The 12,370-nt window shown below is 37.0% G+C and overlaps 1 protein-coding gene across 1 annotated transcript; it reads left to right on the top strand.

Moving 5' to 3' along the window:
• Positions 1-5,621: 5,621 nt before the first annotated feature.
• LOC104526690 (centrosomal protein of 83 kDa-like) lies at positions 5,622-11,760 on the top strand (the record flags this gene model as incomplete). Its single annotated transcript, XM_010170228.2, is given in 7 exon segments — positions 5,622-5,782; positions 6,137-6,287; positions 7,595-7,639; positions 7,642-7,695; positions 7,968-8,099; positions 10,077-10,328; positions 11,629-11,760. Coding segments are annotated over 7 exon segments (915 nt in total), but the record flags the coding sequence as incomplete, so codon positions are not given.
• Between the last annotated feature and the right edge of the window lie 610 nt (positions 11,761-12,370).

Here is a 12,370-nt window from a genome sequence, read left to right on the forward strand (position 1 = left end):
GTTACCGAACAGAGAGCTCGAAAGCCGGGGTGAGAGGTCGGCAGCCCGTCCCAGCGTGCGGTCGTCTTGGTCCTGTGCCCCGTGTGTTGGTAGCAGCCTGTTGCGGCCTCCGCTGGCTGGTCGTGGGCTGGTGGGCTGGGAGTCACCCAGCACAGGCCCGGGGCGGGAAGGTCAGGGCAGGAAGAGCCCGCTCACTGTCAGGCTCCCCAGCGGTTACGTTTGCATGCTTGCTTTTCCACCGCTGAACTTCAACAGTGTGCGCTCTGAGGATAACGATTATTTTTCTGCACTTCTGGATGTGTGGCACCAGTATTAGTGTTGTTCCTCTGACCACGCCCCTGTGTCTATAAGTCACAGGAAAATTAACAGTAAAATTGTTGTGGTGACTTACACGGCTCGCGTTGCCTCTCACGTGCTCTTTGTCCACACGCTGTAAGGTGCATATAATCACATTTCTGCCTACAGGAGATGTAGGATGCATAGACTAACATCAGACCTATCCCTTGTCTGAACATCTCTATTTTTAAGGCAATATGAAAGGAAAATGATTTTTAGGAAGAGTTTTGGTTGTGGACTATAGAGCTATTTGTGACAAGCAGCCATCTGTATGCCTGAGTAAAACTTCAAATGAGATTCTAGTGAGCAAAAGTTTGTCATGTGTGTTTGAAGGTCTATGGTAATGAAAAAACAGTGGAAAACATAGATGGCCTATGTAGACAAACTATTCTTGGGTACAGCTAGATTTACCAAGTGTAGCTCCCATGCAAGATTTCATTTTGATCAGTAACTGCTGTCAGTTTGACTTAGAAGTATGTGTGGCCAAAGCAAAAATTTTAATCCAAAGTTAAGATACAATCTTGTTTGTTGCTTTTCACCTAATAATTAACCATATCTCTGATATTACAGAAATTGAAGAGGTGATACTGTGTGCCATATGTAGGGATGGACACTGAAATAATGTGTGCTTAATTGTTGTTGGGATTTGAATTTTGTGGAGGAAGAGATAGTAGTTTAAATGAGATCGATGTCTTCTATAATGTGGAAATTGTGCAGGTGTTCTCCAGAATTTCTGCACTTAGGCACACAAGGTCATTAAGTGTTTATTTTCACTGAATTCTCTCCAGTAATATCTGAGCAGTATCCAGATTATGTAACTTCCAATAATAAAGATTTTCATGTTTCTCTGATTTTTTTTTAAAACGAATATATATATATTTTTAAGGTGATTACTTTGGCTGTTGCAAGTTGCTGGAAGCGGATTAGTAGAATATAGACTGTTAAAGTAACAAGAGGTATGCTATCATATTTCTCAAATCATATATAATTTTGTTTTTCATTCACTTGATGTTCATGGGAAATCTGCTCTCTCTTGAGTGTGTTGCACAGTCATTTAAGGTAGGATTTGTCTGACTTAACTTTGACTGAGTAACAGCTAGGTGTCTAGTCCAAGGCTATGATTTCATGAACATCTGAGCTCATGATGTGACAACTCTGCTCCTGAAATGAGAAAGCCTTGCTCCTCCTCCTGCCTATTTACTTGGCTCTTTGTTCCTTTCTCCTAGCCAGTACCAGCCACCTACTTTCACTGATGATGTAGCTTGTTGGGTTTTTTAATGAACTAGTGTGACTCACTGACCTCACAGAAAAACTATGGATTGTTTTCTGCTTGTTTAAGCGCATTGGCTTCTTGAGTTAAATAAGTTCAAGGAAGGGTCTGATGGATGACAGCCGTAGGAATGGGCATGAAGAAAGGAGGAGTGGAGCCTCCCATCCTGGTGACAGCGAGCTCTTGTATTGGATTGCACTTTTTCATTAGTTCATTATCTAGTCTTACTGTAGACTCTTAAGCAGGGATGAGAAGGGTAGTGTTTGAAGAGTCACTTTCATGAGGCTGTGCTTCCTTTGAGTGTCTCACTCTTTCAGGCAAATTGTTGTTTCACAAGACCTTGACTGATTTGATTAGAAAAAAAGAAAAGAAAGAGCATATGAAGAGGCCTAGAATTCTGACAGAGGCAGGCAGTGGATGAAATCTTACACTGTGTGAAACAGCTGTTTGGCTTTCACCAGATTTTACTGAGAATTTTACTGCTTGAACAAAACATGGCACAAGGCTAAATAGGGTTAATCTTTCTCATCAATAGTTGGAAAATGACACTCATTGTATTGTCTAGCTGCTTAAAATAGTGTTCAAATACAGTAAATTCTTGTGTTTTAAGAGTGGCTGTAGTATGGAAAGCAGAGCCATGAGTGAGTTATTTATGTTACCCCCAGATAAATTGTCAGTACATGCTGAAATTGTGTAATTTGATTATGCTGGGTAAGTTAGAAGAAGAAGTAAGTTAGAAGATATAAATAAGTATCTTGATATCTTCATGTTTTTCTCTAAATGGAAACCTTGTTATTGTAAACAACATACAATAAAAAGAAAAATTGTGATATAAATAAATATCTTGATATCTTCATGTTTTTCTCTAAATGGAAGTATTCTCACCATTTTAAGTGCTGGTAGCAAACAGAAAGTTAAAATAATATAGCTGAAAAATCTTGTAAAAGAGGAAAAGCCCTTTCATAATGTGTAGATATAAAGGAGAGATGTGGAGTAGGCCTTTAAGCAATGTTTCTCTTTGTATGGAAAAAACAATTGAAGAAGAAAAACAAAGGTGGTTCTTAAACGTAATTGAGTTACTTCAGTTAGCTAGATATTCTAGAATAAATATTGCTGTTTTAGCCACTGAGTGTGCATTTCCTGCGTTTCAGGACTCTTCACCGATACCTTTGTATGTGTACTTGCACAAGATGATGTTAAGATTTCATAGTATGAATTTGGGGCAACTGATACAAGCTTTCAATTCTGTAACATGATACAGTTTGGCCAATATATAGGTGGAGAATTAATTTTAGATATGATGTGGTTTTAGTGTCTTTAAAGTATGTTTTATGGTTCTCTACTTGAACAGATCTCCAAGAGAGGAAGAAATTTTAACTGGTGTTCCTTTAAAGTATTTCCCAAAAAATGGGTGTAGTCTTGTGTAATTTTGAAGATTATTTAAGGTCTGCTCACTCACTATGAGCAAGTAGTCTAAGCCATTAGCACAGAAAAAATTCTTGTTAGTAATATACTTAGAGTATTTGTAGCCCTAACTGGTTTTTGACTATTGGCAGTTCACTGCCAGGAATTATTTTATGATTTGGGGGAGGAAAAAAAAGTATTTTATTTGCAAGATTGTGAGTAGGTTAAATATTACAAGTTGCTATTAATGATTTTAAGGAAAAAGCTCTTGTGAAGCAATGAAATCTCTCTTATTTTAGTTTATTTCCGTTATCACCAGGAATAAAAAAAACTTGCCACTAGATGTCCCTGCAAGCCAAACCACTTTTGCTTCCTTCAATACCTGCTGCTTAGGTTTTTGCAGTCTGAAACCATTGTTTTGTAAGCTACAATTTTTCCCTCTGTTCTTTCCTTTTTTCTTTTTCATGAAACCTTTGTGCAGGTGACTACATGACCAGGTGTGTGTCTTTCTTTACAATCTGTGCACTTTTTGATAGTAGCAAAAGCTGTGAGGGGAGAATATATTTCCCACCTGCAGTAGCTTGGAGCTGGGAGTACAAAAGGTTGCAATTGCATGTATTTTTTTATTTGGGTTGATCTGCTCTCAGAAAATGCTGTGGGTTTTAGTTGCCTTTGACTTTGTATCTGTTGTGCCACTTCAGAAGTACTTCTTACTCAAGTAAGCTGCAGGATTCAGACCTTTAAATATTGTGTTCCTAATTCTGAGCTTTGGCTTACAGTTTGATTTTTTTTTTTTTTTTTTTTTTAAACAGCGATCATGATAACCCTGTTGGCAGGCTTAGAAATTCTTAGGGATATGCTGCCTTAGGTTTTATCTGTGGTCCAGAACTTTCTGTCCTCTCACATGGTTTATTGTCCTTAGGATCACTGACCAGTTCTCCTCATACAGCTGTTGGTTTAACAATTGAAAATGTATTTATATTGAGTTTGGAAATTGCTGTTGTCCTTTTTTTCCTCAACAACCAACACAATTCAGGAATGAAAAACAGACACTGTATTGATTAGAAGGTTCTTCAGAACTTGTGCTATTAATGTTTGAAATTGGTTGTGCATGTAGGACAGGCACTGAGGAGAATGTTCTTTATTATGATTCCTTCCCCCTTAGCCTCTCAGCAAATTCAGGTCAAACAGAATACAAGGTTGCTGTTGTTGCTTTGCCTTTACTAGTATTGTAACTCTGGTAGATTTTCCCCCGACCTTTTCCCATCTTAGTGATGGAGGAAGGAAAAATGGGAAAGAAAGCTGAAATGTAAGACTTTCTTGACATTATTATGTCTTTTTGTGGAATAGGCACTGACATGCAACCTTTATTTTCCTATATAGAAGATAGATTTTAATCTTGCTTATAGTTCAGAGGTTTATAAAATCAAATGGTAGGTGTTTAAGATAGATCCATGAAAGAGTGGAATGCTAGAAAACATTATATATTCAACTGTATGTATAGAGAAAGTGAAATATTTGTGGTGATGGTGGAGGTGTAACATTTTTCCTGTTTGAGTTTTACTTTGTAGAAAGTTACGCTTTGTAACTATGAATTACACGGTGTACACTGCAACCATGGGGTTCTTGGGCGTCAGTCTAGTTATATACCAAGAGCTAAAATGGCAGAGTAGTTGGTTTCAAAGCTTTGTAACTTCCCTAAAATTCAGTTACAGTCCTCTCTCCCCTAGGTCCTTTAGAAGTATCAGTAATGACCAGATTAATACTCTTGCTTCTAATATTGAGAAGAACTAATGAGGCATATTAGAGTACTTCCTCCTTTCTCAGCATCTGTCGATTTGCAGCTTTCTCACACCAATCTGATATTGTCACACTTAGCAAAACTCTTTCTGGAAAGGTCACAAGAAACTGTGAAATAAACTTTGAAAACGAGGAAGTGACATGTATCAGTGATATATTTCAGGGCTAAACTTTGGGCAGCTATCTTCCAGACTGTCCATGAAACCTTAATTCTTCCCCAGAGAGGGCTTGAGAGGAATTAAACATATCTGCTCTTCTTCGTGTATGGAGTAGTACACCTTGAGCCTTGTTCGGGTAGTGTGGCAGACTGTGATAAGTAGTAGTAAAAGCTTGTGTGTCTGATGTCTGTGGCCTCTGCTTGAACTCTGCCTTGTTAACAAGGCATAACTAGGGCATTGCTAGCATAATAGTTTGACTCTCAGTGTATAGCATAAGTAAAAATAACATTTAATGTAATCTGTCAGATAGAAGTGCTTATCCTTATTTTGTATTGACTCAAATAATCTCCATGTTTAAGTTTATTCTGTGCTCCTGGAAGGCCTATTACTTTTGAGGGCAGGCAGAATGAGCAGAGGAGAGTTGCCCTTTCAGTAGAGGCTTCTAACTTGAGTTACAGCAGAGCCAGGATTCTTCTGAAAGCAGAAGCAGTATGGGAAATCTTTGAACTGTGAATGTACTTGATTGCTAATTGCATGTCCTTGTATTTGTTCAGGTGGCTTGATCTTCTGGAATGTCAGCAGAAGAAGTGGATGGTGTTGTACATTAATTAGAAGTTAATTTTTATTTTGTCCTCTCCATACTCATCGTGAACAGTCACCATAAAATGGATACTTTGGGCAATTTCCTTCCTCCTGTGGTTGGAAGTCGTGATGTGGCTAATTCAAAAGATGTACAAAAACTTCTGATCGATGAAAATATGCGAAGTGAATACCATAAAGCACATTATCAATCTATGAAGGCAGAACTTCTAAGGTACACTAATTTAAACAGGTTTCTTCATTTGAGCTGTTAAAAGGTGAAGCTAAATGCTAGGTGGAAGGGATTTGTGTGTGTTAGCTATTTCTCTATATTAAGGACACATCTGAGCGTTGCTCCTATTAGAAAATGAACAGTTCAAAATACCTTGCAACATTGCAGATTATGTTTCTGCAATACTTTTTGTGCTTGTAAATATGGGATAACTTTTCAGTATATTGTAGGAAGAGCATATTAACAGCTTAGTTCTAACTTGGGATTTTTATGTTTGCTTCTACACATGAGTTTTTTGAGCTTTAAGAACTAATTTTACAGGGTAAATATAAAATAAATATGTATTTTTTCTTGCAGATTACAGGAGGAATATACAAAATCACAAGATGAACTGAAGCAGTTGTTAGTTGAAAAGCAGACTGTACATGATAACTTTCAGTTTCTTCTTGCTCAATATCAAGAGGATTTGCTGGCTAAAACACAAGAGCTGGAAAAACTGAAGATGCAGGTGAGAGAATTTACTGGCAGCACTTAATATGAATTTTAATCCTGTAATAGGGCCATGCATATATTTCTGTTTATGTAACATGTATATACTTAGTTTGAATATATTTCAGATATCTTGAAATTCAGCCAGCCTAAGTAATGTTTCTTCTCCAGAGTGACTATGGGTTTAAATTGCTGTTTTCTCGTTTAACGAAATCTTCCAAGTCCTGTTGTTATGTGTGATATTAATAGCAAGACCCTCAGTCTCTATCTCTACATGCTCTCCTGTTATGGGGAGAATCATCTGCCCTGGAGGATAACTTGGATGCTTAACACTGTTAGGATAAGTGACTGAAAAATAGATATTTGTTTCTCTTTGTGATGACAGTTTTCTTAATCTTAAAAAAAACAAAACAAACAACACCCCTCCCAAAAGCCCCCGCCACCAAAAAACCAAACAACCTAGCATTTAAGATAACCTGGATGACATTTTCTATGACCACTTGTTTCCTTAAACCTGGATGACATTTTCTATAACTGCTTGTTTCCTTAAACTAATGCAGGACATGTTCTTAGGAAACAAATACAGCATCTGACAAAGGATCCTAGACTCTGAATGGAGGAGATGTGCCTTGCTACCATAACTAGAATTAGTTCTCAGGGACTTCAGGGTACAGATAAGTGGAAGAAAAGTAGGATAAATTAGAATGTCACAGGTTGTGGATGAAATTTTTTTAAACTCTTTTTCTTGGTACATAGTTTGCTGTATTAACTATATCCAAGAAAACTTAACAAAATACTACGCAGAACAGAGCTTGAGGCAGGGAATCTTTGCTGATCTTAGTTTCATTTCAAACCAGTACCTGTGTATCTGTTGGAGAACATGTATCTAATGTGTTTTACAAATAATTGGTTTGGTATTCCTTATTTTGATTCTTTGGGTTTGGTTCACTTACTGTTTTAAGTTTTTCCAGATGGTAATTCTTTATTTTTTATGTGAGGTCACATTTCCTTCCCCCTGCATCCCCCCTCCCCAGCATGCCCAAGGAGGTAAATTTCTTGGCAATTCAGCTTGACATTTGTATTGCTTTTACCAGTAAATACTGACATTTTAAATGCTTCTGTTATCTTCCCAGAATATTTTTTAGTTCACTAATATAATGTTTTTTTGCTTCTGCAACTACTATTGAAAAATCTATAGAAAAACATAGAAAATGAAGCAAGATTCCTAAAAATCATATTTGAAATACTTTATTCCTGGCTATTTGTCCTGTAACAGTGTCAATAAATGAACATGACCAGTTGTTTATGATACCTTTCTGTCTTAAGGTGCTAACTCCTCAAAAATTAGAACTGTTAAAAGCACAAATACAGCAAAAAAACAGGAATTGGAATCTCCTATGACAGAACGTTACCGGAAGCTAGAAAATGTAAGTAGTAAGTATTGAAATTCTGTTGCATTTAGAGTAGTGGGCACCAGTTTATAGTTGTTGCTAAAACCTTAGGAAATTAAAACTGAAAGGGGAGCAAAATATGACATTCTTTGCCTGGTACTGTTGCCCCAGGCAGTGAAGGTTGGAACCTTAGAAGAGGGAGGAGGGATATAACTTGTGAAATGATAGGCAAATTGCATGGATATTTGAAGGAAATAAATCTGAAAACTTCTCTGATTTATGTTTCTGTGTTTTTTTATCTAATTTAGGAAGTGGAAAAATACAGAACAGAATATAACAAACTTCGTTATGAACATGCTTTTCTGAAATCAGAATTTGAACATCAAAAGGAAGAACACGCACGTGTTTTAGAAGAGAAGAAGATAAAATATGAGGCTGAGGTACACCGAATGTTACAGTAGCTTAAAATTAATCTGATGACAAAGCTGCTTGAACATGGTGAAAATGTTGGTACTTGATGAGTTGTCAGTTTCACACCATTTCATAAATTAGTGTTTGTTTCCATTCTGGTAATACTCAAAACACTTTTATGACTTAGCCTAAAGCTGTCTCTGTAGGTTTGTTCAGTGTTGTGTCACAATATTATTTGTGCTATTTATAAGAATAGACTTGGCTTCTGATAAATGACAGCCAGTAGCTTTGCTTAATACTTTTTTTTTAATCACATTTGTGATTAAATTTGAGACATTATGCTTATCTGAAATTAATAACTTATCTGAGCAACCAATGTAAATTTAGATTTTAAATTATTTCTGTAGCAACAAATCCAAGAAGGCAGCAGCAGAAGATATTGTTAATACCAGACAAGGGTACATTGTGCAGCTAAGTTGGATCATGACAGTGGTGGTCAAAAGGATACTGAAAACTTTGATAACTTTATTTCAGTTGTATTAACTCTTGAATCAATAATTCATAGTTTTTCTGTTTCAGAATTGGACTTTCGAAAGTGTAGCTAAATAAATTACCAGCTTATTTATGTTTTAAATATATACAGCAGTGTAAAAGAGTGTTGCATGTCATTTGCATATTGATTTAAGTATTTGTCTGGGAGCATATATCCTAAGATGCCAGATTTGAATTTATTAGTCCAAACATGAGAAACAAATCAAAGCAATCATCACTTTCAAAATTAATCCAAATTTGCAAATGCAATGCATTAAAACCAGAACAGTTGTCCTTCCTGGAGCTAAACCCACATGCTGCTTTACAGCGGCTGTCTCTTGTGGGCTTGTTGAGTTTGTGCTAGTCCTGCAGCTAATTAGCACACTTACACAGAATTAAATACCTTGAGCCCAGGGCAGAATGTGATCTAGTTTTTCTCTGTTAGAGCCTTTTTAACCTTCCATGCCATTTAGCACAAGGTGGCTACAAAAATTTCCTAATTCTTCAATGATGGCTTGGGCATGTCATGCAATGAGTGTTCGAATCTCATTGATTTGGAGGGCTTTTGCTGCAGAAATTGGCTTTGCTCCATAGAGATCACTGATGCAACTCCTAAAAGCACTTCTGCAGATCAGAGTTTGGATTAATCTCTAAATGTCAAGAGAACTCTTACATATCTTACCTTCTTTTGCCCCCAGTATTACGTTCAGTCCATGTAACTGAATTTTGAAACACTAGAATCTATATATTTGTAATACATTTGTTAGTTACAGTCTCAAGACTAGTTTGTACCTATTGTGCTACCTTGTAACATAGTTTTATTTATTTATTTTCTACCTGACAGGGCCAAATCATGTTGGCTGTCTTGAGCTACTAGCAGATTTGAGTTCTATTGTGGATATACTGCTCCTTTGCCTTCTACTCTATTGTGGATTTGCTTCATAATCTTCACAGAGACTAATGTGAAGCTGACTGTCTTGTAGTTATCTGGATCCTTCTTCTTGACCTTTTTGCTCTGGGTGTGCTGTCTGCCTCTTTCTGGTCATCAGGGACCTTCTCTGGTTGCAGTGACTTTTTGAAGACGATAGAGCATAGCCTTGCAATGATGCTAGTGAGCTCCTTCAAAATGCTTGGATCCATTCCAAGGATTTTTGTGTGTCCAGTGGATTAAATGATTCCTAACATTTTCCTCCTCTGCTGTGGGTACTGCTTTACTCCCACAGACTGCTAGGAGACTCAGAGATATCTGAGGCCTGAGGACAAGCCTTATCAGTGAAAAGTGAAGCAAAAAAGGCATTGAGCAATGGGTCTGTTGATTTTCCTACTCTTAAGAAAGAAAATAAATGTGAATGTAATTTCTTAATATTTTAAATGCACACTGCTGCTCTTTCCTGAAATGTCAGCTGCTGTATTTATTGCTGCCTGACATCTAACCATTGCAAAACCTCTTTATTTTTCTGATTGACAACTATCAGATTGCAAGACTGGATAAAGATAAAGAAGAACTCCGTAATCAGCTGTTCAGTGTTGATCCCACAAGGGACAGTAAACGTGTGGAGGCACTCTCTAGAGAAAAGGCACAACTGTATCAGAAATTGAAAGGCTTAGAAGCAGAAGTAGCAGAACTACGAGCAGAAAGAGACAATTGTGGTGTGCAAGCAGAAAGTGTTCAAAGAGTACAAGTACGACAGTTAGCCGAGATGCAGGCTATGACAAGGTCTCTAGAGGTAAGAGTCTCTTTATTTATTTTTATTTTGCCTCCTTCTAGAGGAGAGTATAGTGAGAATAACGCTTGGCCTGATAGGACTGCCACTGAAGTCACTGTTAATTTTGCTGTTGATGCCACAATTTGAATTTTTACATTTCAAATTTAAAAAAAAATTGCAAGTATGGTGGGAGTCATGTACTGCTAATTCAGCTTCAGAGAGGTGGAGAGCTCCATGGAGATTCTGTTGAATGATCTTTCTAAACATGTGAGTGATATCCATGTTTGCAGTCAGTAAGATGCTCATGTCAGCACTTGTCAGTTGGCTGGTGTTAGAAAGTGATGACAACATGTTAATAATCTGCTACAGTAAATTTTCTATTCTTTTCAAAAATGTCATATGATGCTCCCCAGTTTCTTTAATCCTTTACTTATATGTTGTCTTCTCTCTTGCCTCCCTTTGTCTCTCCTTTCTCCAACACATTGCTGCGATTGTTTAGTTCTTGGGTGTTGCTCTCCCTTAAAGAACCTTTGCTATTTCTGGCATGTTGTATGTTTCCCAGGGTTTCACTGTATTCCTCATCTGTGGTCTTCAGTCCTCCTGTCAGTTCTTGCTATCTCTAGGTAGCGAGTCTTTCCATGTAGATTTCTTGCACAGTTGCAGCACACAGGTAGATGCTTCACTTTCTGTTTTACTGTTATCAGTGCTGTAGACCTTTGTTACAAAATGCTTTAATCACAACTTAAAAAGAAAAGTGCTGTAATACTCTTTAGAGAACTTAAGAAAAACTCCTGCTAGAAATATGTCAGTTCAGAAAAAGGAAGATGAAATAATAGGTTAGATCACCTGTTTGATATACTTAGTAAAGCTCAGGGTCTCGAGTCTATAATACTGTGATTGCGTTTTATTTCCTCTCCGTGATGTTAGTTCTTCAGCTAGTATAACTGCATAGGCCAATATATGACATCTTTTTGAGCACCACTTGTAGTCATCCTGGTGTTTACAGCCCAGTGATTTACTGGTAGGAATACTTACTGCCTCCTAACCAAGTCAGAATACCTCTGCCTCTTGTGAAGGATTGAAAATGTGTGTGATTCTGTGCAGGCAGTGCTAGCAAAAACAGTTGTGATTTTTCAATAAAATTCAAGACTGTTGTTGTTTTGGAACATGTTGTTGAGCAAAGATAAATATTTTTATATTATATTATTATATAATACAAAAGGTCAGTAATATCTGAAAGCATAGATCAGTTGAACCTTTGAAGTAAATAGCAAGAGACAGACCTGCTCCAGAAATCTTACAAATATCTCTTTTCTTCAAGGCAGAAAAGAAGTCTGCTGAACTACAGATTGATCGACTTGAGAAAGAACTGCAGATGAGTCATGAGCAGAACATTCTCTTAACTGGTAAACTTCATAAATCTGAACGAGAAGTTAATTCATTAGCTGCTAAAGTAAGTGCTTTTATGGTATCTGAAATACATTTTTCATAGCCTGTTATGTTTAAGTTTTTCTGTTTATATTTTACATTAAGAATAAAGGAACAGTGTCTTCTGCTAGGAACCCTAAAATAGGTTTGGAATTTTTTTCCCAGTTTCAGTTGGAAGATATAGAATATGTGACTTTACAGGAAAAACATAATCCTTAAAAGTATCTCCAAAGACTGAGCTTCTGGTCTTTTTATTTAATTTTCTAGATCTTTTTGCGAAACTGAACAGAGCTTGAAGAGGTGTCGTTATGTTAATATTTTTAGTATTAATGAAAATAGCCGGCCTTATTTGATGGAAACAAGCATTACTTTTTCATAAAGTGTATAAAGTGCAATAGAACTTTAAATGGATTTTTTTTCTTTTTTTTTTTTTTTTTTAAATGGAGCCATGGCTTCTGGAGATCCTAAAAAGTATCCTCTGAATGGGCTGTGTTAGCTACAGGAAGCAAGCTGCACTGGAATCACCTGCAGAGATTCAGGTTCTATTAGAAGCAGGATAGTCACATTAGCATAGCGTTCTTCTTGGGCTAATGCCAGCAGAGCTTGTTGTGGGGGTTTGACCCACAGTGGGGCCA

Source organism: Antrostomus carolinensis, unplaced genomic scaffold, assembly GCF_000700745.2.
Source record: "Antrostomus carolinensis isolate BGI_N321 unplaced genomic scaffold, ASM70074v2 scaffold21750, whole genome shotgun sequence".
Taxonomy (NCBI): domain Eukaryota; kingdom Metazoa; phylum Chordata; class Aves; order Caprimulgiformes; family Caprimulgidae; genus Antrostomus; species Antrostomus carolinensis.